The following is a 26727-nucleotide window of genomic DNA, read 5'->3' as shown; positions in this document are numbered from 1 at the left end:
CACTTTTGGAGAGAGAAGCTCTCACTTTTAGAGAGAATTGTTTTTCCTTCTATCCTTGCAAGATAGATATATAATATGTTACTGGACAATGATCATTTTCGTAGTGGTTTCATAGCATCCTTAATCTTATATTTTTTACGAGTAATAATAAGAAAAAAAAAGAGCAAAACCTTTACTTTTCACAAATCATTCCAAGAAGTTTGGATGGTGTTTTCTTTCTTCTTTTTTTTTTTCTTTCTCCATTTGCTTCTTTTGTGTTCCTTATATATATATATATATATATATATTCTATGATCATATTCGCACATAATCAAATAGATTAAATAATCATAAAATAATATGCTTCATTAAAACAAAGTAACTCGGTTAGATTTTTTTTCTAAAATATGTATATTATTTGTGAGATTGTAAACGAAAGTTTTTTTCATATAAAGAAAATTAACTTTGCAAAGAGTTAGGCAATAATTCATGGCATGTAGCAAATTTCAATAAAAGAATAAACAGGAAGAGAGAAAGAGAAATTGTACTTATTCTTCTTTTGAGTTTCAAACAAAAAATAGAAAATAAGTAAAAAATTTTATTTATACTTCTCCTTTTGGCTGAAATATTAAAACAACACTTGAGGTAAATTTTCCAAAACCTATGCAAAATCAGAAAAAAAAAAAAAGAGAAAGAAATTGGGTGGCCAAAAAGTGTGTGTGTGTGTGTGTGTTTTTTTTGTGGGGAGTAACTTTTCTTTTTCTTCTTCTTTTTTTTCCCTAATAATAAAGAACCAGAACAAGAAAAGACAACGCATTGAAGAGAACAAAAGGCGGCGGTGACTGAAAGCCTCGCTAAGCTAATTGCTAACTCTGGAAACCCTATAAATATCCGACAGCGCCAATTTCTTCATCATTCTGTCTTCCTTCTCGACACTCGGGAGCTAAGAAGTGAGAACTTAGAAGCCCAATTCTTGTAATCTACCGCATCAATCGTAAATATAATTGAGGAAAGAAGGACGCATTCTTAGAGAATACGAGGAGTAGGGTCGAAGAAGAAAGAAGCAGAAATTTTGGGAATAGCGAATGGGAAGGCCAAAAGGAGACGGAGCAAGAAGCAAGTCTCGTCCCTCTAGCAGCAGGTTGTCTTCTTGGTTCTGTTATCTTCAGGGTTTGTCTCGTTATTTATTTTGCGATGAAATTGGCTGTAATTTCGATCCTATTTTGCAGTCTTGCTGCGTCGCTATTGCCCTCAGGTGCTGCAGCAGTAGGGTTCGGAGGCTATGTGGGTAGCTCACGCGTCGATTCTTCTTTCTCGGCTGAGGCTCCTACTGCTTCTTTGGTAGGAGACTGGTTGTCTATCGCTATTTTCAAGCTCCCATGTATTTGTAGATATGGGTATATGTATAATGTTAAAAAAAGGAATAAAAAAATCGTTTTTTGGTTCCCTCCTTTTAACAGGGAAGTACCTTGGTTAATGGTTGATGTTGAATGTGGCCTTAGAAAATGAGTCTCTTGAAAGTTCAGCATTAGCAGTTTTCAGGAACTTTTCACAAATTTTGATCGGCCATTTGCCAATTCTGTTAACCTAAAAATTTTTTATTCTCTGTCTCCACCTTCTTATTATTCTTTTCTTTGCCCCTTGTTTGATTGGGCTTGTGATGACTCTTAGTTTGGGGATGAAATTGATAAAAACAGGATATAGATGGTGAAGTGGCACAACATTTGAAGAGACTTTCCAGGAAGGACCCCACCACTAAGGTAATGCTTGCATTTGCATCATTCTGTCTCGGCATTCCAGTTCTATACATATTCTGCCTAGTTCACTTTCTCTTGTATGTCTTACGAGCTCATCGACTCTCTTGCTGCTTCATCAGCTTAAAGCATTAACCTCATTGTCTCAACTTCTCAAAGAAAAATCTGCGAGTGAAGTTGCTCCTATAATTCCGCAATGGGTACGCTACTACGTTTAAATCTAGATGAATGTCAATACATCTTCATCAGGCTGGTTTTGATACGGTTATTACCGGTTTGTATCATGCTTATGGTTCCGGATATTACTTGGGTTAAGATAGTTGACATGCATGAATGCATCCAACTAGGCTTTTCTCTTGTGTATTTGGTCTTAACTGGATTGACATATGTTTCTATTTTTTTTTAGACTACAGTGGGAATGAAGAACAATCTTTTTTAAGTGGAACTCTAAAGAGCTGCAATTCTAGTAAATATAGTCCTTGTTCAAGTGGTAAAGGAATTAACGTTACAAAACGTATTAATAACAGACACTGCAATTTTTAGTGCTGCAAATCCTTGTAGTTGCAGTTCAACTGGGGACCACAAATACTCTGGTCTATAATAATAGAGAGCATAGCTGAAGCATAAATTTTTTGGAAGTGGTGGGAGGAATCTTTTGATTTGTACAGATTCACTCCGATGTCAAAGTGTGCTGCTAATGCATGGGTTGCATATTGGGTGCAAATTTAAATTCTGTATTGTGGTAAAAATAGCATTTTTTGGGGCTTAAAGTCATTTTTTTGCTTTCTGTCTAGGCATTTGAGTACAAGAAGCTGTTGTTGGATTACAACCGCGACGTTCGGCGAGCAACTCATGATACAATGGCTTATCTTGTTCGTGCAGTCGGGTTTGTGAACTTGTTTTATGTGGATGAAGACAGTTTCACAAATTTACATTATTTTTTGTGTACTAAAAACATGATTTCATTAAAGGTCATGATTTTTAACTGTCTGTAAATGGTCTATTTCTATGGCTTCATGCTTGAGATGAATGGTGCTTGTTGGCAAGGTGACATCTTCTATGTATAATGCGGAAGGAATAAAAGATTTGGTCTCTTTTGTGCAACTCATGTCAAGTTACAGGAAATTTTAACTTAAAAAGTTTTTGGATTTGAGAAAGACATTGCTAAACTATCATAGTTCTTGCATGCTTCTCTCTCCTATCAGAACTGAACCTTTATTATATCTGTTTATTGTATTCCTCTATCATTTAGTCTCATGAAGAGTACTTGAACAAAAGTTCATTAAAGATTCTAGCAGTTAATGTGTAGTTTCAAAAGGTTGACAAACCGCTATTCAAAAACAATTTCATGGTCGCACAATCTCAGAGCAGGAATGCCTTTTATGTAGAGCATTGGAAGCAGTAGCGCGAAGAGAACTGCCCTCTTATGTAGGCCTGTAACTTACCTTTCTTGGTGGCTTGATGCTGAGTTTTGTGTTACATGGCTTACCTCTGAAAGAGATGTTCAACAAAACCAAGGGGAAGTTAATTTGCATAACTGATGAGAAACTGCAAATGTAGTGCAGGCATTTAGTCCAGTCAAAAGGATCATATACTCTCAAACATGATAAATGTATTGCAGTCCCTTTACTCATTTTTCTTTGTGTTCACTAATATATGATTGCATGGTGAAGGCCTGTGGTTCTTACCTTTTGTGTGTTCAGAATTTATTATTCTTGATTTATTGCATTACAAACTTTAACCTTCAATAATACACTATGTGCTATAATACTAGGATGCTCATTTTGCATCAAGTCTTTGAATAATGTTTTTGCTCATTATTCTTCATTTATCCTTTTTCCAGAAGAGACTTAGCACCACATCTCAAATATTTCTTGGGACCCTGGTGGTTTTCTCAATTTGATTCTGTTTATGAAGTTTCTCTAGCTGCAAAAAGGTCATTTCAGGTTTGCATCTGTTTCTTGACGATGTGGACTCAGTGAATTCACGATGCTGTTTTGTGTGCATTACAAGTGGCAATAGGATGATACCCTTGCTTCATCTCTTGCATTGCCTGTAACAGCTGTCTTTTAATTATCTAGTGCAAAATTATTCATTTTGTATTTTGTGCATGGTTTTTTAGTTTGAATAGATGTTCTTGTTTGGAATCTTTTTAACATTTATCTAATTCCATCTTACCTGCTTGGATCTCTGCATCATTTCAGGACTAAAAGCTTCTCTATTTGAGCATTTTTTTATATTTGAATTTGTTATACATTTTATAACCAACCCAGTGATGCAATGAAGCTTCAAAAGTATTTTTTTCCATACCAAGAAGATATCTTTTGTACAGTTCTATTTCCTGTCACTTTGTTTGTTTGAACTTTCCTTCCTGTTTATCAAAAATTAATCCAGAAAAACTTGACTTTGCTTAATTCTGATCTTGGAAAAGGCAGCGTTTCCAGCGCAGGAGAAAAAACTAGATGCCTTAATTTTGGGTACATCTGAAATTTTTATGTATATAGAAGAAAATCTGAAGCTCACACCCCAAAGTATGTCTGATAAAGTGACTGCCACCGATGAATTGGAAGAGATGCACAAGCAGGTACCGATTTATGTTCTCATTTCCACACTATGATTCAGTTGCATTACCTGGTCAACTATATGTCAATAACTTGCCTGCTCCATGAAGAAACTTCTGCATTTTGCTCACAGTTATGATTCTCACCTCTGTGCATGTCAGAGCGAGAGTGAGAGAGTACAAAGACATGGTCTTTAATTGGGAATCCCTTTAGTTATTTTTGGAGTTCAAGTCTCCTGCTTAATATTATTTTTGTTAAACAAGGTCCAAGACTGAAACTTAGTAGTAGTAGTCAAAGATACTTGATGTGGTATTTGAGCGCTTCAGGCATTTGCTCTGCTCTACTTGATTGTCGAAGAGCAGAGATTCAGTGGTTGAACGGAGAAATTTCACCTTGAATTTGATGCAATTGAAATACCTTGCTTTGTGTATTAACAATCATGACTTCTTTGGTTCTGTGAAATTTTTCTTTTCATGTTTTATTATTTTTAAAATGAGATTGTGAATCTCTAATTCATCATTATAGTGATCTTCATCTTTTCAACAGATGCTTAAGTTCCTGTCTTATGATTAACATGCATCTTCATTTAACTTTACTTTGGACCTCCTTTGTGATCTGGTTGTTGTCTTGTTATTTCACCAGAACTCAATAACACTGTTCAACTCAAACACTACTAGCTTGGATGTCTTGGTTTTTGCGTTTGTAATTACCAATTTTCAATCTATTGCTAGGCCAAAGAGTCGGACTTGAGTTATGGGGCATAAGCATTAAATAGTACAACAGATGATGTTATATTGTATCTTATTTTGTCCCTGTTTTGAATTGTAGGCTTGGGTGTTTTTCATCACATTTGTTTCTCTCTCTCATTTGTATTTTAGTGACATTACATTGTAATTTTATATAAAAGGAATACTGAGCATTACTGTGATTCCGGGTCGTATATTCTGTAGTATTATTTTCCTTGTTCCTAATGGTGTGCATTTAATTATTGTTACTGGAGAACAGGTGATCTCATCTTCTTTACTTGCTTTGTCGGCTCTTCTTGATGTTTTGGTATGCCTACAATCTGAAAGACCTGGTTTTGAAAACATAAAAGCTGAACCAAAGAATGCTTCAAAAGCTAGAGCTACTGCTATAGCTTATGCCGAAAAGTTGTTCTCTGCAAATAAGTATTTTATAGACTTTCTGAAGTCTAAAAACCCTGGTGTACGGTCAGCTACATATTCCGCAATGAGAAGCTTCATCAAGAACATTCCTCATGCAATTAATGAAGAAAATGTAAAAACTCTTGCTGTGGCAATACTTGGTGCTTTCCAGGAAAAAGATCCCACATGTCATTCTCCAATGTGGGAGACAGTGTTGCTATTTTCCAAAAAGTTTCCAGAAAGCTGGACATTGTTGAATGTTCAAAATGTCATTCTCAATTGCTTCTGGCATTTTCTTAAAAATGGGTGCTTTGGCTCCCAACAAGTGTCATATCCCACTTTAATTCTGTTTTTAGATGCAGTACCTCCGAAGGCAATAGTTGGAGAGAATTTCTTTTTTGATTTCTTTAAGAACCTGTGGGAGGGAAGAAGCTTGTCTCATTCCTTAACTGCAGATCAACAAGCATTCTTTCTGGCATTGAAAGAGTGTTTTCTTTGGGCCTTAAGAAATGCTTCAAGGTGGGAGTTCAGCAATCTTTAGTTTACATTCAAATATGATGCTTCATGTTCATGTGGCGTTGTTCTTTGCTTTGGGCAATTTCCTCTTTTCTGTTTCATTTGTCATTCTTCAACTTTTTTTTTCTTTTTTGTGGTTATAATCTTTTTTTCTGCCAGGTATTGTGATACATTAGATGCTATTCAGCATCTGCAGTATGCTCTTACTGACGAGGTCCTGTTGAAGCTTATTTGGTGTGAGTACTCACAGTTTGTTAGCCCAAAAGACAAGAGCGCAATGGTTCCTGGGGCTTCCCCTGTTTCATCAGAGGATACAATTCAGACTTCCAATATGGAAAGAACAGAAAACCTGAAGATGAAGTATCCAGTTGGTTACAAGCAAGATCTTGGGAAATGCATTGTTGAGATTCTTTCTGGTGTGTATTCTCTGGAAAACAATCTGCTTTCAGTGTTCTGTTCTGTCTTTCAGAATCACTGCATCGAAATATTTCAGCAAATTGAGAGTTCTGGAAATGTTGAAGTAGTCATTAGATTTGTATTATTACTGGATCAGCATGTGGTGAAGAAAGGTGAAACATGGCCTTTGGATTATTTGGTGGGGCCAACACTGGCAAAATCTTTCCCATTGATTAAGGAGCTTGTAAGTTGGTCTTGGAAACTTTTGGTATCCTGTTATTAAGTCAGTTGCGACTCTTTTTTTTTTTTGATAAGTAGGAAAGAATGCATTTGCCAGTGAATTTTGGAAGGCTGCCCACTTTGAAATATTATCTTGGTTGGTCTGTTTCAACCTCTTAAATGTGGTGTTGATTTTGCGAAGCTTCTAATGCGATCTCGTAATTATTGTGGTCAGTTCATGCCATATTATTGCTGCTACTTAGGATAGAACTTCACTACATTGTGTTGAAATTTTTTTGTTAACTACCTTAAATCACGAGAATCAAAGATATTGTAGGTAAACAGTTTGGCTTTTTAATATTAGTTGTAATAAGAATAGATGGTTTTCATTTGATTGTTTCTACTGAATACTGCATTTTCAGCCATCTGTAAAACCTTCATGCTGGGGATATATGAGATAGTATTTGAACTTCTAATTGTGGCATTTCAATTTGCCTTTTATCGTATGTTTAATGTTGTTTGAATATTTAATCATTCTTATGCCTGATTTTGCCGACTCCAGGACCCACCAGATGCTTTGAGATTTATGGCTGCTGTAGCCTATGTATTTGGACCTCACAAGATAATTCAAGAGCTTATGGGCATTGAATTGGGAAAAGAGCAGTTTTTACAAGCTTTCAATGAAATATTTATTCCTTGGTGCTTGAAAGATTGGAGTGTGTCTACCAGCGCCAAATTGGATTTTTTGCTTGCATTAATTGACAGTGAATATTTTTCAGAGCAGTGGAATAGTATTGTTACATATGCCATAAATCCAAAGGATAGCACTTTGAGGACTTCGGATTCCAAAATACCTGTCCTGGCAGTGCTCATGGAGAAGGCAAGGGAGAGACTTAGAAAGGCGAATACTCTACAAGGTTCCCAACCAGAGGACTGGCAACACGAGTTTCTAGACATTGCTGCACTATCTGTTGTTAATGCCAACCCTCCCTTTGGAACTTCTGATGCCCGATTTCTACGGTATGCAGATTATGTCTGTGTATTGTTCTCTCCACAGGACTAAATGTTTCATAATAGTTGGGGGTTTGATATTGTTTTGGGTAACTTGAGCATGTCTTTTATTGTTTTCATGCACTTCTAATCAATTAACCGGCCACCCTTTTTTTACTGGGTTTTTGGTACGAAGAACCATGCACATTGAAAAAAAAAAACTGTTGTACAGCATTTTTTTTCTTTGTAAAGTATGCGAAAGACATTGATATTATACAGCAATAATGTCGTGTTCTAAAGGGAAAGAAAAGTTTCTATGACTGAAGCTGGTTAACTAATGGATGAGGCTTTCTCCATTCCTATGACTCTTTCTTGGTAACCCCATAGTTTATGTTATTGTCATGATGCCAAATTCCCCATTTTTATAGGGGATTGAATTTCTAAATTCTCCTATTTCAGGAGTATTATTTGTGGGAGATATGAATTTATTTGCTGGTAATGTAGTGTCATAGCTGTGATTCAGAAGACATCCCCCCCCCCCCCCCCCCAAAAACAAAAAAAAATTTCTGAGTCTATATATATAGAATATATGAATTTATTAACAAATCAAAACCTTTTTCATCCAAAAAAGGGACGAAAGAAATTCCATAGGTAGGGTCACCACTTTTATATTTTAGCGGTCGGAAGGTACTGCTTCGTTGACAGATCTGCTTCCTCATTTTGCTTCTAACTTTTCTTGCTTGCCTGAAGGCTTAGTGTCCTTTTTGCTAGGTCCAAAGATCTGATCCAACAAAAATCCCATCCTGCATATGGAGCATTTCCCCCCACCCAACCAAAAAAAAAAAAAAAAAACTAAAACAAGGAACAATAAAAATAGAAAAAAGAGAGAACAAAAGCCCTGTCGCATGCCTGTGGCTTCATATTTGTCATGGTTCTTTTCAAATATATATGCCTCATTTGTTGTTTCTACGATAAATTTTACTTTTTGATCTTTTCTTTTTTTTTTGCGAGTAAATTTTTTTTTGGCTGTTTTGCTTGGACATCTTTTTGCAGATCTTGTGTCTTTTCTAGAAGTATTATAAAGTAATATCTTTCCCTCTGTCTAGATGCCTGGTTTGTTCAAAAAGTTTTTTTTTTAATTTTCATATATATGGACATATTTGCATATTTCTCGTCGCATCATCTGTATATTCAGTGTCCTCTTCAACTTGTGTGCAGTGCTCTTATTGGTGGGGAAACCAAAGAAGAAAGTTCCTTCATCTCCAGAAATACATTAAGTCTGATATTCAAGGAAGTACTTAGAAAGCTGCTGACTTTCGTTGCAGATTCAACTTTTGCATGGGTCAATTGTGTGTGCTCTCTGATTCCTTGTGCAGGAAAATTGTCAGAAGTTAGATGGAGATCTTCTAACCATGTTCTTGAGGAAGCTAATTTTGCTCTTGAAGTACTAACTGGTAGTTTCTTCTGCTTGAAGAAGTTAGATTGTGAAATTGAGATGATTGCTGGTATACTGGGTGCTATTTTTGTCATTGATTGGGAGTATAATAGCATAAGAACTGTTATCAGCAGTGAGCTTGATGTTGAATGCATGGAGCAAGTGAAGATGAGGATGCCTTTCTGTGAATCTGTGCATGCTTTTCGCAGTAATATAAGCTGTCTGTTTTTAAAGAGCTTCTGCCTTGAGATCCGCAAGAACTTGAGGAGCATTTTGGTTCATATGGGAAGGTGGGCTGTACTTAAGGAAGATAAGTTAGACATTGACAAAATAACCTCTCTATCCTGCCTATGGTTGCATGAAGTCATGGAATGTCTATGCTTAGACCAATTTGAGGAACAAATGTTGTTAGATGAGTTTTTGGGCAGAAGTGATTTCTGGCCATTGTGGATAATGCCAAATGCCAATTCTCAAGAAAGATCAGCTGTATTGAACACTGATTGCACTACTATCGATGTAAGTGAAATTTGCTAAGTTTTTTTCCATAAACTACATATATCATGTGATTTTGTATTTTGTGTTCATAGGTAATGTCTTAGCCTATTAATAACAAGCTCTCATGACCATGGTGATCTGGATCTTCTGACATTGAGCTTCAACTAGTTAAACATTCATGACCCTTGCTGTTAACTTCAGTCATCCCTTTTCTCTGTTGCATCCGTTCTTGTCAAAATATAAAGGGTTAAATACAAAAAACCCTCCTGTGGTTAACCAAATGTTCACCTTAACTCCTTATTGTTTAAAAAGCTACATTAAACCCCCTTGTGCTTTAGACTATAGTGAAATGTTAAATTTTGTGTTACATATAACAGTGTTAAAGGTTAAATTGACAAATTCATATTACAAAAGTTAAGACTCTTCTTCTTCTCTTTCTTTCCATACCCCCCCCTTCCAATTCTTTTTTCGTTTTCTTTTTTATTTGCTCTCACTCCTCACATATGAACCTCCTCTGCTAACCTAGACCAACCATTTTCACAACCAGCAGACTTGGACCCAATGGGAAGGGGTGGCTGGATTGTTTAAAGAAACCATGAGAAGGTGGGGTGGCTGAATCAGCAAATTTTCTCTTTTTTTTCCCAATACTTCCCTGGTAGTTTGAGATGGGAAGCACTCTAAAAAAAAAAATTCTCCGGTCAAGTTGTTGGGCTCCAAAGTCCAACATGCTTAAAATCCACATGCACAATTGTCTCCAATCGAAAAGAAATATCTTGGGCATGATTATAGCTTCGATTGCATCACAATTGAGGAGCAATTACTGTCTTGTTAAATTGAGTTTTTATTACCAAGCTTGGACAAGGCTTGCTTGGTGCTGCAATGGCAAAACATCTTATGATGGCTTCTTGTAATTGCTCAAACAGCATTGATCATTTCTGGTCATTGACTAGTTTTTTCATTGCGCTTTTTGAGTCACTGACCAGTTTTATGAAGTTTTCACTTTTCTTAGTAATAATCTTATGGTGTTATGAAATTTTTGTACAATATATTATGACCCTTTGCGAGATTTCAGCCTTTACTTAATTAGCCGAATAGCGGCTTGGCACTCTGGTTTTCCACAAAGTTGCGGTATATTTTTCATGTAATTATGTAACCGTTGGTGGTGGCTGCCAGCATCAATTATTCTGGCACACAGCGTAGTGCAAGAGACATCTCTGGATCTTGGTTGAAGAAGAAGATTGGAGAGGACGAGTAAGGTTTTTTTGGTGATATTCTATTGCTACCTAAAGTCAATCTGGAATCATAGTGTGACCCCAGATTTTCTTTAGAATCTCATTTAACCTTAGCTTAGAGAGCAACTTGATAATTTCATCATTGTTTTCATTAAAAATTTTGACTATTTTCATTTGTCTGTTAAATTGGATGGAAAAACTAACGGTTTCAATTTTCTTAAAACCATAAGGGGTAAATTGTAGGTTTCAAACCATAGGGAGTTAAGGTGAACATTCGCTCAACTATAGGCGGGTTTTCTGTATTTAACCCAATTGTAAATGGTGGAATTCATGTCTGGTCTCTGTTGTCTAAGTTCTGAAGCCTTTGATAGAGGTGAATCCACCAACTTGTATATTGCCACCTTCAAATCTTGTAGTACAAATTGGTGTGCTAGTTTCTATGCTTTACTTAGGCAGTTGCGGAGTTATTGCTGACCTGTCTGTGGGTTACACTGAACAAATGATGACTGCAAGTTTTGAAAGCTTACTTACGGAATGTTTGCAGGAATCTGGAAACCAGAAGTTTGTTATTTTGATTGACAAACTTATATCCAGAATTGGATTTCATAGAGTTATTGCTGGTGCTGTTGCTCACGATTCTCCAACTGTGTCTGAGGAGCCTACTGTAAATCTGACAACCTCAGAGGTTTCTTATTCTCGTGCCTGGCTGGCTGCGGAAATATTATGCACCTGGAAATGGCCTGGTGGTAGTGCTTTTAGCTCATTTTTGCCTCTCCTAAGTGCTTATGTAATCAGTCAAGATTATTCTCCTGCTCATGGCCTTTTAGATTCTATTGTTTCCATTTTGCTTGATGGTGCTCTTATGCATGGAGAAAGTGGTGAACTGACTCCTGGAAATGTATGGCCTGGGTTGTATCATGAGGCTGAGAGTATCAGTGAGCCCTTTCTAAGAGCGCTCATAGCATTACTCTCTACTCTTTTTCAAAAAAATATATGGGGAAAGGTCAAAGCTGTGTCATATTTTAGGATGCTTCGAGAGAAGCTCTTTATTGGTGAAACAGTGAACTTAAATTGTTTGAATGTTCTTCCTGCATGTATGGAAGTTTTTATAGCACCGCTGAGCATTGCTTCTGATGCATCCCACAAAAGCGACCAGCCTGATGATTTCATGGAATGTGAGCTACATGTTACTGTTGTGGACTGGCTCAGGAAAACTGCATGCTTCCCTCCTCTAAATACATGGCAAAGTGGAAAAGGTATTGACACTCTGAAAACTTTATGATGCTAAAACTTTGTAATGATATACTCCCTCCACTTCAGTGTCCTAGTTTCTTGGAACATAAAGTTCAGAATGAGTTGAAAGTATAAATTAGATACATGACTAAGTCAGGAACATGTGAAGCTCCCTCTTGTTAAATGAAAGCTAAGCAAAAAATTAATAGGTGGGGAGGATGCTGGACTTCTACCTATTTTTGTTTACTTAAGTACTTAATTGGAACAAATAAAGTAGTGTTTAAAGTTCCAATTTAGTGAAAGTGCATTATCTTCTGTAATTAAGCCATTGATTTTTGGGAACAGCGACTTGTCAATAGCAATTTGTCACATTGATGAACTTTCTGATTTTCACCTGTTGGGTAGAGCATGAAGTGGCAAGTCCTCCTTTTGTCCAAATTAGCAGCGCATGAATAGCCATAGTTCTTACCAACTAAAGAAAGAAAAGCCAAAAATATGGGTGTTTAATAGTTTCTTGTATTTAATTTTTCCAGTTTCTGTTTCAAATGACACCCTGATTTTATTGCAAGTACCTGATTATGTCGTGCAGATATGGAAGGTTGGTTTCAGCTAGTTTTATCCTGTTATCCTGTAAGTGCAGCAAAAGGAGTGAATTGTATAAAGAAACAAAGGAGTATTGACTCTCTGGAGAGAGGTGTTCTTTTTGAATTATTTCGGAAGCAAAGACAAAATTTTGGTGCAGCAACTTTGATTAACAAACTGCCCATGGTCCAAGTTTTATTGTCAAAGCTTCTACTGGTTTCAGTTGCTTATTGTTGGGAGGATTTCAATCATGATGATTGGGAGTTTGTCTTGTATCGCTTAAGATGGTGGATCGAATCCACAGTTGTAATGATGGAAGAAGTTGCTGAAAGTGTGAATGACGCTATTACAAGCAGTTCAACTTGTAGTGATTTGGAAGCTACTTTAAACAAGCTTATGCTTACAGCTTCAAATGTAGACCATTCTGCTATAAATATCGCAAGAAATGCTCTTGCTGCATTTTCTTTGTTTTGTGGCCATCTTGGGAATGAAAACAATGAACTGGAAGATAATTTAAACCCATTGAGGAATGACAGATGGGAGATCATGAAAGATCGAATTTATGAGTGTATTCTTCGTCTGTTTTTTTCTACTGGTGTTGCTGAGGCGATAGAAGGCTCTTTCTGCGGTGAATCTTCATCTTTTATAGCAGCATCTAGGCTAGAGGATTCGCAGTTCTGGGAGCTAGTTGCTTCATCTGTTGCTGAGTCATCATCACACGCAAGAGACAAAGCCGCAAAATCAGTTGATATGTGGGGACTAAGTAAAGGGCCCCTTGATTCTTTATATGCTATCCTCTTTTCTTCAAAACCCCTTCCTCATCTGCAGTTTGCTGCCTATACTCTTCTCTCTAGTGAACCTATATCACGTGTGGCTTTTATAAGTGAAGAATTTAAAACATCATTTGATGAAGATACTTCCAGTAATCAGGGTTCTGTCCTTCCCGATTTGGCTTCAGAACAGAATTTCCGTTTGAGGGACGAAATCAGTTTCATGTTTGAAAGATTCCCCCGTGAAGTCCTTGATATGGATTTATTGGCCTGTAAACAGGTACGTAGTCTTTTAATGTACGACAAAATATTAAAAGCTGCTTTTGCATGTATAAATTTGGTACTTTGGACCTTGGATCCACCTCCACTATACTCAAGGCATCCTTACCTAGCCTAAATGGAAAAGAAAATATATGATGCATACAGCAAATGACTTGTAGGAAAGTTAATTTGGCATCATTTACAGATTTTATGTTATTTCACAGGTAAATCTATTTGTTATTTGGTCTTTGTTGCTATCACATCTAGCGTCTTTGCCGTCGTCAACATCTGCAAGGGAGAAAATGGTTCAGTACATGCAAGATACTGCTGATTCAACAATACTGGATTGCATTTTCCAACATATTCCATTGGAATCCTTGGCTGGGTCCAGCTTGAAAAGGAAAGAACTTCCACCTGCTGTGTCAAGGGCAGCAACAGCTGCTGCACATGCCATCACTACTGGTTCAGTATTGCTTTCTGTAGAAAATCTTTGGCCTCTTGAAGCAGAGAAAATGACTTCATTGGCTGGTGCAATATATGGTCTAATGCTCTGCATGCTTCCAGCTTATGTTCGAGAATGGTTTAACAGTATACGTGATCGCTCTAGGTCATCTATGATTGAATCCTTCACAATAAGATGGTGCAGCCCTCTGCTGATAAAAAATGAGCTAAATCAGGTGTGTCGCAAATCACTCCAATCTTTTGAAACTACTGCTCTGACCATTTCAAAATGCTATTCCTATTTCAAAGTTACATGAATACTGGACAGAGTAGAGATGTTGAGGCCTGTCCTAGGTAATTTTAATCGCTGAGGAATGTGTAAGCATTGAGAAAGGCTTACAAACTTAAAATTAGAGCTGTCTTTTCATGGGCAGTGGGCAATGAAGTGGAAACTGACTGTATACTACTGTCATAAGCCCTTGGAAACTAGTGGTCCATTTAAATTCAAGAGGGAGTATGTTTGTGGGTAAGGAAGAATAAGCTTATTATGGAAGTTTACGTGATCGTCATTCCTTCTGCTTTTGTAATGGCTGAGCAAATCCAACAGTATCCAACTACCTGATTGGCTGACCTTTTTTTTAAATAATAATAATTTGGTTCTTTTAATGAAGCAAATTTTCCCTGATCTACTACTACTAGATGATGTTTGGGGTTTCTGCCTATGCTTGATAACATTTTTTTCAGTATCTAATCCAGCCTATATGTCCATCTCGTTGACTATGGAATTAATTAAGGAATATAAACCTTGAATCTGCAGATCAAGAAAGCTGATTTTGCTGATGAGAATTTCTCAGTTAGTGTGAGTAAATCCGCCAATGAGGTCGTGGCTACCTACACAAAGGATGAAACAGGCATGGATCTAGTCATTCGACTTCCTGCATCTTATCCGCTTCGATCTGTGGATGTAGATTGTACTAGGAGCCTTGGCATTAGTGACGTGAAGCAGAGAAAGTGGTTAATGTCAATGATGTTATTTGTTCGCAATCAGGTATCTCCTATAAGATTCAATTCATCTAATTTTCCTGTGAAATTGCTTATGGGCTATAAAATGGTTTATAAGAAGTGAGAGTTGTTCAATTAATCACTAGTCCTGTATTCAACGCGGGAGGTATGTGATGTTTGTTTGAAGAATTCAGTTTTTCTTTCAGTAGCTGAAAGTACGAAGTAATAGTTTTTCACTTGCCATTCATCTGAGATTATGTGATTCACCTAATGTTGCTTGAGCAATACTGTATTTGTTGACCACTTATTATAATCAGCCATTACTTGAACGATTGATTTTCGTCAGCTTGCAACTATGGACCTGATAATCTATTTTTCCTGTGATGCAGAATGGTGCCTTAGCCGAATCAATACGAATATGGAAAAGCAACTTTGACAAGGAATTTGAAGGTGTGGAGGAGTGTCCCATCTGTTACAGTGTCATCCATACTTCTAACCATAGCCTTCCACGCCTAGCATGCAAAACCTGCAAGCATAAGTTCCACTCAGCCTGCCTCTACAAGTGGTTTTCGACTTCTCACAAGTCTACTTGCCCATTATGCCAGTCTCCTTTCTGATCTCGTTGAGTTCAAGCACAAGACTGGTTACCATGGAGCCTGCCTTGGAAGGGATTTGCAACTTCTCAAAGAAGCTTTTTTGTCCAGTTTCTTTGATCTTTGATGCATAAGGAATTGGTTTTTGATCTTGCACCCGTAGACTAGTTTATTTGTAACCGAAAAAAAAAAAAAGAATGGGCTTGAGGCAGGATTAGTAGACCTTGAAGAAAACCAAGCTGTGAGCTTCATGAGTGGGTAAATACTTTCATTACCACGAATGGTTTTCCTCACCTTGTCAGTGAAGTTCAGCGGAGAAAGAACACTGATATATATTTTGAGATCCCTGAGTGGAGAATATTGATATAGATTTTGAGAACCCTGTCTGGCTTTGTTGGAGACTCAGTATACCTGGAGATGTAGAAGCTTAGATATAGCTTTGTAGAGCAGAATGTTCTGGAATGATAGTTTCTGGCAATCCTAGAACTGGAAGCGAGGCACATCTGGTTTAAAGTGACAATACTGTAGCAAAATTTGTCTCAATCAGTTTTATGTACAATAGAGATGGATGAACAGCCCAAAGTTGTAGGAAGAACGTTCTGTGGAGGCTTTTTCTTTTTTTTTTTTTTCTTCAAAGGTCTTGAATTTGGGATCTTTCACTATACTCTCTTTTTCTGTACCATCCAATCCATCCTTTCCCTCCATCCTTCCCTTTACGCATCGTGGAGTTTACAATGAGTATCTCTCAATGGTTCTCCGATCTATTTGGTCTTCTGCAATAGAATGCACTTGATGCGTTTTGCTTCTTGATATTCTTGCTTCCCAATTTTTCTTTCTAGCCAATATTCTCTATATATATTTTTTATTCTTTTTTTGAAAATCGAAATTTAAGAAGTAAAGGTGGAGAAGGAGAGAATTGAATATGGGACCCTTAATTTGTGGAGCCTCAACTTTGTTCTAGCCAATATTCTGCTTGTTATAAGTAGAAAAAAATGCATTATCGCATTCTTCTTGCTTGTCATTTTTCTTCCCCAGTGACTTCATATCCTTGCTTTCAGCCGATACGAAGAAAGTCTACGAGTGATAGTCGTTCATTCTTTTTTTCTTGTGGCAAATATGAATGCCACTAAAATATCGCTTGGAACAGCCACCAATTTTATCTCGTGTTCCATCTAAAGACCAATAAAATTATGCCATTTTGTACCATTGTTAAAGCAAGGATCAATTTTTTAGTTGAATTTAGTCAAGAAAATCATTTGATTGTTAGAAACTTCTTCCCTTTTCGGATTGCTTCAAGAAAAAGAGTAACAATCTTCAGGAGAAAATAAAACATGAAACGTCAAATCAATAATTATAATCCTTTCCTTTCTCAGCCACTCTGGGCGGCGCAAGAATAAAAAATCCATTAGCATCATAATTAGCACGTCCTTTACTACCAATAGCAGCCTGAGTTCTTCGAACAAAAAGTTTCTCATATTCCATGCTGAATTGAGGATTTTTCTCATTTTTCAGGTCATAAACAACCATCACTAGTGAAAAGGTAACAGTGAACAGTCTTGCAATTGAAACAATTTAAATGAAAATTAAACAAAAAGTAGTTCTCCTACAGCGACATGTCACATATGTATATTTTATGACAAGGACTGGAAAACAAAGTAAATAGGGCTAAGACGGATATCCTTGAAAGGATGCTAAAAAGTTATGGGCAGGCAGCACTGTTCTCAATTTGTAACAAGAAGGAAGATCCGAAACCTATTTCCAACTGATCAAAGATAAGGGAAAGCTAAAAAACATTCCCCCAGTCGAACCAATAAAAACAGAGAAGCACCAACTTTGTCAAAATTGTATGATGAAAACATCAGCAAAGCAGCCATTGAACAGAATCACCAAAATCAAGAGCGTGAAAGAGTGGACTCTGCTGAACCACAAGAAGTTGCACAAAATGTTTTCTGTGGTCATCTCATGAAAGGCATTAACTGTCTTATCTCTGATCCATTGCCATTGGCAAGATAGTATATCTTCTTCCAGTTGTCCTCCGAAAAAGCATCTCGATTTACAAGTTGTTGCCTGGTAATTAATTAAGCAGAAAAAATGAGTCACCAAGTCATGATAGCAAACCTTGCAGACTAACAGCATTTTACATTTCTAAGTACTATCTCGTAATGCATACCCAATCATGCACCATGCTTGATTTAGTACTCTTGAATATTAGGTACAAGCAATTTAATAGCTAAGATACACCCAAACACATCTTCACAAGAGTAAAACATCAATCAGTTGTACACAACATAAATATACAGGCCATCATCTTTAATTTGAAAACCGTATCCATGAGACTCCAGGTTTGCACAATTTAACACTTAATCCCAATTTCACAAATTGCCTACATAGAAGGAAACTCAAAAATGTTGATTCCCAATATATATATATATCTGACAATTCTTTCTGAATTAAGTAGCTTCAGTTGGAGAGGGATAACTTCACCAAACTTGCCAAAGTAAACTCATGTGCTACACCTTACACCTCACAAACCAAGATAAAAGCAGATACACTTTTTTGGCAACTTGATAATTGAAAACTTAAGTTAATCTGGCACATAAGAGATGACATATGTACCTAACTTAACAATTGATCCTAGCATAAGAGATGGCATATGTACCTAACATAATAATGACAAACAGTAGCAGCTTCATCGAAGTTGTAGCGAGGGAAGTTGATCCTAGCATTTGGTGGAACATCTGGTAAGTCCTTGCGTAGTTTTCCTACTGCAGTTGAATGAGAGAGAGCACCAACCATCATCAGATCCTTGTGCATCATAGACCTAAATGCATTCACCTACAGTTGGTAGATAACAAGGTACCTTAAAATCAAGCAAGTAAAGCAACACCTAAGTTCAATCAATCAAATAGTTTGGCAAGCACAGAAGAAAAAAAGAATAGAGACAGAGAAATAATCTAGCATACAATAATGCTACCCATAAGAGAGCAAAAGAGATGTGAAAAGAAACTTATTTTCTTCAAATGTGACCACCAAAAAAAAAGGTAGAGATTAGTTAGGCTCGCTCGCTTTCTCTCTCTCTCATGTGAACAAAATTAGACTAGTACTCTAACTACTTGAAATTTTCCATCCTATTCCTCATATTCCTAATTCGTCATAACAATATCAACATGATGTAACAACTCGTGGACCGTGTATAAACACAGTCAGTAACACTAGCCGTGCAGATAAAACTTAGGAACCAAAACCATAATCTGATGATATTCGTAAATGAACTCAAGAAGCAATAACAAAAAACAGGGAAAAGTCACTTTTTCATTAGCGTTTACATTGTTGAAGAATCATGTTTGTAACTTACAGTTGTGAGCTCTCTAGCGTGAATTGGACGGCAAGAACGAACAGTAACCGGTTCCTCATACTCACTAAACGTGAACCAACTGTTATACTACCAATGAAGAAACCAATAAAAAGAGTCAAAGTCATATGCATACAAAACTAGCTTATCATTCAACATAGAGAAACAAATAGATAGGAGAAAATAAAGAAATATATGATTGGCAAAAAATTAGCTCACCTGATCAATTGCAAAAAGTACAGGATATTTTTCTACAAGCAATAACTCTTCCCTTAAACGAACTAGTGCTCCAACAGAAGCATGTGTGTGTTTGATCCCAGACTGAACTAGGTCATATAGTGTGGATCCTTCAGGCACTGTCATTGTGTCAGCACCCTTCGCCCATCCAACACCAGCACCCTCCCCCAATGGGATAGGCTCGGTTAGTTTGCAGTGCAGTTCTTGCAAAGGTGTTTGGTTATACTTCATAAAATCCTAATAAAGAAAAACAAAAAAGTCAAGAGAGGGCAAAAGAACATATCAAACTTCAATTATAAGCAAATCAGAACTGTGAAAACATAATGCCTTAAACACAACATTAAAGCCTGTTATTTCTCAAGAAGGCATTACAAGTGAGATGATATTTAGGTAGGAGAAAAAGCTGGTCAAATTATTTAACTTGCATATTAGAAAAGAGGAAAGAGATTAGAACTCCTACCTGAAGAACATTTGCTGCCTGCACAGGGGTGTCCCATAAACCTGTTCGAGGATTTCTATAAAAGAATCCTCCATGAGTCCATTCTCGTCCTTTGGGAACATAGAGAACCAACCATCCTTCATCACGAGCCCAATGAACAAGCATTGCAAGCGCTATACTCTTCCCACAACTTCGATGCCCATCCAATACAATTTTCCTCCTAGTTTGTAGGACTGCAAAATACCAAGACCGACATAACAAGCCAATCATTTAACAAGTAGTTACAATTTGTTTTAGGAACTCACTCCCCAGCTTTCCAAGACGAACAAACATGACAAACAAGCCAGAGAACTCCTCAGAATAACATCCTAATACGTTACATGAGTTAAACAACAATCACGGAAGCCCTTCCAATGTATAAAAAGAAAAGCAATTCTCAGCTTGCTCTGAAGCTTTTCCACATACTATATTACTCCTATAAAAATACGAAATTCTTTCTGAATAGAAGACACGTCTCAAAACAACAAAAATAAACAACAGAAAGTTGAAAAATCTCTCACTTTTAGCAGTGGGATACATGGGAGGATCAACAGCCCTTCTGAAATTATCTCGCAGGTCCAGAAAACTCTGCCGAATCAGCAACGCGTGTCGCATTGTTTCCTCGAACTCCTTCCCCATGCCCGGCGGGAATCCCTCCGGCAACACTCTTTCTAGCTCCTCCTTGCTAAACAAATAAAAGATGAGAATAAATAGTAGCAACAACGACACCATTTGAAAACATTTATAGCAGTGTTAATGAGTAGCATCTAAGAATTTCTCAGAAGGATTCACCTCACCTGAATTCCATATAATGGCACGCATCTTTACGGGTGAGCTCCGAAAGCGACGGAGTGGATGTGAACAACGGACGGCCATTGGGGCCCACGTCGAGGGCTTTGTTGCCGGCGTTCTGGGCCAGGCGGCGGCGGTGTTCTTCTTCTATTTCGGCGACCAATTCTTCGGTGGGAGTAACTAGGACATCCTCCGGCCTGACTTTTTCATCGGGGCCATCTTTTTTACCACCACCTTTTTTCTTTGCTTGGGCTGCACCTGCATTTGATTTTGACTTTTTTGAGGCGAAGCTTCTAGAAGCTGTGAACTGAGCTGGGCTGGCGGTTGGGAGTAGTATCTTTGCGAGGTTGGACTGCGGTTGGGAAGCGGCGACCGATCGGAGAAGTGATCGGAGCATTTCTACCAGCGCTTCTTCTTTTTTTTTTTTTTTTGGGGAAGAGTTTGAATCACTAGTTAGGGGTTTTGGGGAGGTTGGAGCAATTGGGAATTTGGAAATGATTTTGGGGGTAATTTTGTCATAGAAATTGTTGGGCTACACTATGGCCCCATTAGAGATTGTTCATGATGGATCTTGGGTATTTGCATGCGGAGACTCCGTGTTTTAGTCATCTCTGAAACTCCGGCCGTACAAGTAAACACGGACCAAGGCCCATTGGATAGATCTACACCAGAGGGTCCATCCTCCCGTAATGCATAGACACCAGAAGGTCCACCCTCCCGCAATGCATAAATATTTCTCGACCATGGAGAGAATATCAATGCAGTGGAGCAATTTTCTTGTTTTTTGCAACGATTAAAAGAAAATATTATTTACACTCTATTTTTTTTGTTATTTGAACTTCCATCATCATTTATTTTATTATATATTCTAATAAATAAAAATTATATGATTAAAATAATAGTGAATGTGTGATTGACAAAAATGGGAGTATAGATAACATTTCCCCAATTAAATTAAAAACGATTTTGCTTAGAGAATTTTGTTTAGCTTTTGTGCCATGTGAATAGTTGATTCAAGTAGTAGCAATTTTGTTTGGTTTCTAGGACGGTGGTAACCATTTGCTGATGACTGGAATCTTACTGAATTATGGTTTTATCGAAACGGATTAGCCAATAAACCTGATCCTTATTCGAAAAATTTGCATCTGCATCTGGTATACAGGTTTCAACTTTCATCCAGCTGCTCCCCGCCCAAAAAAAAAAAAAAAAAAAAACTATCTTCTTCTTTGGACATGTTATAGGTCGGATAAAACAAAAAGGAGTGGTTTCCACATAGCAGGACCGATATGCTAAACGCGGACCACGGGCAGGTGCAACCGTTCCTAGCGATTTTGTGCATTTTACACATCATGTAATTTTATTTGTACAAGGCGTAACTTCATTTGCACAACGTGTAACTTTAGAATAAAATTTTTTTGATCTCACACACGTTATTAAAAATGAGGTACAAGAAATGATCTGAATCGTATAATTTTTTTGGACCAAATTCTGACCGTGCACTGTTCAAGGACGGTCCTTCTGATTCTGATGACCGTCCTGCCCTGTCTCCTCTAAACGCATGTCAGCTTCAAGAAGTGCGTTTTCCAACTTTTGCAGAAAATGTATCATGTTTTTAATGATCACCTTTCCTGGTGAAAACTCTATATCCAAACTTTCTCCTGCACCTGCATACAGATAAATCTTTCCTAAGATAAGGATGCAGATGCAATAGTAAATAGTCAGCTGTAAGCCTAGCCTAGCTCTGACCTGATCAGTGTGCACTGTGAAAAAACGCAATTGATAATTAAGGTTGTGAACAATTCAACGTTTCTATTGTGCAAGTGCAAATATGGAAGATTAAGAATACATGTCATGTTGTACTCCTTTCATATTCAAAGTTTTGTCTTGCCCTTTTAAAACGAAAGCCCACCGTAATTCTGCCACCACTTCTTTTCATCCTGTAGCAGCAGGCTATAATATAACTCTAAGGCAGCTAGGCGAAGGTAAAATGCCGTCCTTAGTACCTATGTTGTGATGCAATGTGTAGGAATGTAACGGAGTCGAACCCGAGTACGACTTATAAGAAGGATAGTCGAGTTGGAAATCTTTATGGTAGGAACCTGCCTATGGTAGGAATGCCGGCAGAGAGCGACACGTGTTGGGGGCAAAACGGTCCAAACGGAGACGTTAAATTGTTGGAGAGCGCGTGCATAGGGAATCAAGTAGAAGCGTGTACGGATGGAAGCAAATAGCAAACTGACTTCCGTACTATGTTATTGCAAGTCTTTCCTTTGTACCAAATATTTGGTGACCCCACTTCTTCCCCATAGCGTCTGAAGTAAGCTTCAACTTTGGCTTTCCATTATTGAAGTTCGGCTTCCACTATGGACCCGAATATCGGATGACACAATGTAACTACATTCATTTTATATTCATTTTTACATTACATATGCATGTCATTCTTTTTAGTGGTTGCACCTTATATTCGTGAACTATCTGCAGAAAAAAAATAAAATTTTAAACTATACTAAATTTGTTATATCAAATATGTTATTCTTATTATTGTATTATTTGTTACGCCACTTTTCTCATTTTGTTAGGTCTACATTAATGCAAGTTTAATTCTTATTATGTCTCGTGTATCAGAAAATACATATTATCTTATTGACGTTGATACGTCTAATAGGTAATCAAATTGATGCTAAAATTTTAGAATGAATAAGTTGCTTTTGCATAACGGTTGTAAAGGTTTCTTGAGACTTTATGAATTATTCTTCTTGCGTTTGCAAAAACAATTGCAGAAGATTTTTTGTAGTGGAAACGGAGTTAAAACTTGCTATAGGTTACTTTCCTGTATTTTAATTTTATCCTAAAGGGTAATTTGCTGTTCAACCTAATTTTATTCCAATTTTATCCAACTAGTAAATTAACTTATGAAAAATAGTGAAGTGGATAATTTATGGAGGCAAGCCGTAAATAGTGGGTGGTTAACTATAAAACGCCTTTATATTTATTTTATTTCGATAAATAAATTTGTTTTTTAGAAAATGGGTATTCTTTCCTTATAATGCAGGAAAGCCATAAACAACGACTGTTTTATTAGAAAACGGGCTTATTTTCTTTTTTTTTCGAAAAGAAAATTTGTTTTTGGAAAAATGAGTGTTAAAATAAATTTTCTTTTAATCCGATCAATAAATTTTATCTAGACATCCATACAAAAATTTATTTATCGGATAAAATAAAAATAAACCTGTTTTTGAATACAACACTAGCTCTTTATGGCTTTCCGCCATTATAAGAATAGAGTACACATTTTTTCATAAAAAAAATTTATGGATAAAATAAAATTATGCATAAACCCATTTTCCAATAAAACACTAGCTCTTTATGACTTTCCTCAATTATAAGAACATAGTGCCTGTTTTTCTCATAAAAAATTTTATTTATTGGATCAAATAAAAATAAACCCGTTTTTCAATAAAACACTAGCTCTTTATGATTTTTTTCCATTATAAGAACAGCATACCCATTTTTCTATAAATAAAAAATTTTATTTATCGGCTAAACTAAAAATAAGCACATTTTTCTATAAAATACTAGTTCTTCCTGACTTTCCTCCATTATAAGAATAGAGTACCCATTTTTGCATACAAAAATTTTATTTATCGGATAAAATAAAAATAGATCCTTTTTAAATAAAACACTAGCTCTTATGGCTTTCCTCCATTATAAGAACAGAGTACCCATTTTTCATAAACTAATTTATTTATTGGATAAAATAAGCACCAGCTACTTATAGCTTTCCTCCATAAATTATCTATTTTCTTAAGTTAATTTATTAGTTGGATATAATCAGAAAAAAAAAATTAGGTTCAACAACAAATTACCCTTTACGATAAGATTGAAATACAGGAAAGTAACCTATAGCAAGTTTTAACTCCATTTCCAATACAAAAAATCTTCTGAAATTCTTTTTGCAAACGCAAGACACCTAATTCATAAAGTTTCAAGAAACCTTTACAACCGTTATGCAAAAGCAACTTATTCATTCTAAATTTTTACCTTCAATTTGATTATCTGTTGCACGTATCCACCTGAATAGGATATTATGTATTTTCTGGGACACGAGACATAATAACAATTACACTTGTATTAATGTAGACCCAACAAAATGAGAGAAATAGCGTAACAATTAATACACTAATAAGAATAACAGAGTTGGTATAACAAAATTAGTATAGTTCAGAATTTTTTTTTTCTGCAAATAGTTCATGAATATGAGATTGAACCACTAAAAAAAGACATCTATATCTATCTACTAGGGAGGGATAACCCGCGCGACTCGCGGAAATTTAGTGCTTGTGATTCAAGATAATTAATAATTATTGTTTAATATTTTGTAATATAGGAACTGAAGTATGATGATTTTATCATGTGATTTTAATAGAAAAATCATAAGTTACATAGTAAGTCAATAAAAATAATGTGCAATGAGACATCCTTATCGTTATACTATATAAGAATCCGTTGTGATCAAATGTTATATTTGAATTTCAACTGCAAAGATAAGGGTAGTTTGAAAATGTAAAAATGTTTGAATTGCAATTGAAAAGTATCCAAAGGTCTCTTATAAAACTTATCCAAGATGATAAAACATTTTAAAGTATCAATTGGACCCTTCATCTCTCGAATCTATATATATTCGTGAAAGATCCCTCAAGCAATGCTTCTGATTTCTCCCTCGACTTAAGTTCAATCTGAATTATCAAGTCAAGTTTATCCATCAATCACTTTGCGTCCAATCTAATCTAAGATAATTTTATTTTTGACTAACTATTTATATAATTTGGTGGGTATAATACGACTTAACCACATGTTTCTTACAGAGATAATAATGCCCAAAAATGATAGATAGATAAGAAACTTAAGTAGTCTTTTTCAAAGTTTTGTATAAACTATTCAAATGTGGTGTTTTTTGCTAGGGGCATTTCTTTATAATCTCATAAATAAGTTCAAATCTGCATAATTGTTAAAGATCTGAATTGAAACTATCTTGATTATAAAAAATTGGTGCAAATAATATTTTCTAAATTTGAAATTGTAGAAAATGATAACTAAAATCAAAAGAAATTTCTCATATGAATTCGAATTGCAAACTATAGGTAGAAACTGTTTAATGATATTTTTCAATATTTACTTGTATAAGTATTCAATATAACATCTCTACTTAATTGACTCGTTTGAACTATGGATAATAGTTGCTTCAATCAAATCAAGAAACATTATTTATTATTGTACAACATACAATTATGAGTAAATGAATTAATACAATACAATCAAAATGGTGCTGTAGCTAAAGCATCTAAACTCATCAAGTTTCACTACAAATTCTTTTTGATAGCATAAAAAAGTAAATTTTTTGTATTTGAAACTATATAAACAGTATAATACAAGAACGAGATCATAACATGGAAAGCAAATAGAGTGCAAATGACATCTTAGTACTATGTAGCATGATTAATTTTCTTTTTTAGTTTCAATGAAGTACAAAATTCTAAGTTAATAAATTTTACAATCATAAAATTTTCAATTAAAATAAACACAAGCTGAATTCCAAATCATATTACATGAAAAAATAACTACTTGAACCATAACTGCTGGAATGTAGTCAACAAATCCCTAAAGTCAAGAATAATAGGAGAAAGTTCATGAGAAATAAGGTTATTTGACTTAAATAAAGAGATAATACCTTGGTTGAGGAGGAGAATATGATAAAATTGCTGTTCTGATTATTTTAGAAAGTGACAACATTATCTCAAATTGTACTTTGACCAGAGACAGAATCTCTGGGATCTACTAAGAAAAACAATACAATTAGTCAATTTTTGGAGTTAGAAGTATCAAAAGGCAAACTATATGGAGTTCTTGAATAAACCAATCATCAGAAAAAAAAAACTACAATCGAAGAAGACAAATCCAAAGAACTCACCTCAATTTAAAGGAAAAGCTATGAATTCCACCAAATATTTAATAGCCATAATAAAATCAAAGAGGTGAAACCGAAAAAAGAATAAAGGGTATCGGCTAAACATGGGGACATAAATATGATAATTGATTGTTCAGATAATAATTAAGTTAATTAATTGTAATTAAAATCTAATTATGTAAACATCCAATTAATTCCTTAACGTATGAGAAAGGTTTCAGGAAATTGGAAGGCTTGGATGTTAGTATAACAAATGATTAAAAGGACTTTTATGTAATTCTATCAAAATACAAGCTTTA

General features: G+C 35.9%; 2 protein-coding genes across 3 annotated transcripts; one reads left to right on the top strand and one right to left on the bottom strand.

The window, feature by feature from the left end:
- Positions 1 to 770: 770 nt before the first annotated feature.
- On the top strand, positions 771 to 16416 carry LOC113711910 (E3 ubiquitin-protein ligase listerin). Its single transcript, XM_027235151.2, has 16 exons — positions 771 to 1120; positions 1209 to 1320; positions 1677 to 1739; positions 1856 to 1933; positions 2528 to 2619; positions 3577 to 3679; positions 4165 to 4317; positions 5300 to 5958; positions 6115 to 6595; positions 7133 to 7590; positions 8779 to 9511; positions 11267 to 11978; positions 12545 to 13587; positions 13793 to 14245; positions 14827 to 15057; positions 15401 to 16416. Exons 1-16 carry the CDS (start codon positions 1065 to 1067, stop codon positions 15626 to 15628), a joined length of 5655 nt encoding a protein of 1884 aa, XP_027090952.2. The 5' UTR covers positions 771 to 1064; the 3' UTR covers positions 15629 to 16416.
- Positions 16417 to 17359: 943 nt separating this feature from the next.
- On the bottom strand, positions 17360 to 20917 carry LOC113711899 (uncharacterized). Of its 2 annotated transcripts, XM_027235139.2 has the most exons (7): positions 20469 to 20917; positions 20193 to 20356; positions 19654 to 19865; positions 19176 to 19430; positions 18960 to 19046; positions 18264 to 18439; positions 17360 to 17671 (listed from the first exon to the last, which is right to left on the bottom strand). In XM_027235139.2, exons 1-7 carry the CDS (start codon positions 20858 to 20860, stop codon positions 17560 to 17562), a joined length of 1398 nt encoding a protein of 465 aa, XP_027090940.1. In that variant the 5' UTR covers positions 20861 to 20917; the 3' UTR covers positions 17360 to 17559. The 2 variants fall into 2 exon arrangements, with proteins under 2 accessions (XP_027090940.1, XP_071917401.1); XM_072061300.1 differs by lacking the exon at positions 18960 to 19046.
- Between the last annotated feature and the right edge of the window lie 5810 nt (positions 20918 to 26727).

This window comes from Coffea arabica, chromosome 1e (genome assembly GCF_036785885.1).
Source record: "Coffea arabica cultivar ET-39 chromosome 1e, Coffea Arabica ET-39 HiFi, whole genome shotgun sequence".
In the NCBI taxonomy this organism is placed as follows: domain Eukaryota; kingdom Viridiplantae; phylum Streptophyta; class Magnoliopsida; order Gentianales; family Rubiaceae; genus Coffea; species Coffea arabica.
The sequence above is the reverse complement of the archived record's forward strand: the minus strand, read 5'-3'. Positions and strand labels throughout refer to the sequence as shown.

Excerpts from the sequence above, each read along its gene's own strand:
- LOC113711910 (XM_027235151.2), top strand. The coding sequence starts at position 1,065 with ATGGGAAGGCCAAAAGGAGACGGAGCAAGAAGCAAGTCTCGTCCCTCT. Across the intron at positions 5,959-6,114 it reads GCCTTAAGAAATGCTTCAAG|GTATTGTGATACATTAGATG; the intron begins GTGGGAGTTCAG and ends TTTTTCTGCCAG. Across the intron at positions 6,596-7,132 it reads TCCCATTGATTAAGGAGCTT|GACCCACCAGATGCTTTGAG; the intron begins GTAAGTTGGTCT and ends TGCCGACTCCAG.
- LOC113711899 (XM_027235139.2), bottom strand. The coding sequence starts at position 20,860 with ATGCTCCGATCACTTCTCCGATCGGTCGCCGCTTCCCAACCGCAGTCC. Across the intron at positions 20,357-20,468 it reads TGCCATTATATGGAATTCAG|CAAGGAGGAGCTAGAAAGAG; the intron begins GTGAGGTGAATC and ends TTATTTGTTTAG. Across the intron at positions 19,866-20,192 it reads CATGTATCCCACTGCTAAAA|TCCTACAAACTAGGAGGAAA; the intron begins GTGAGAGATTTT and ends GGTATTTTGCAG.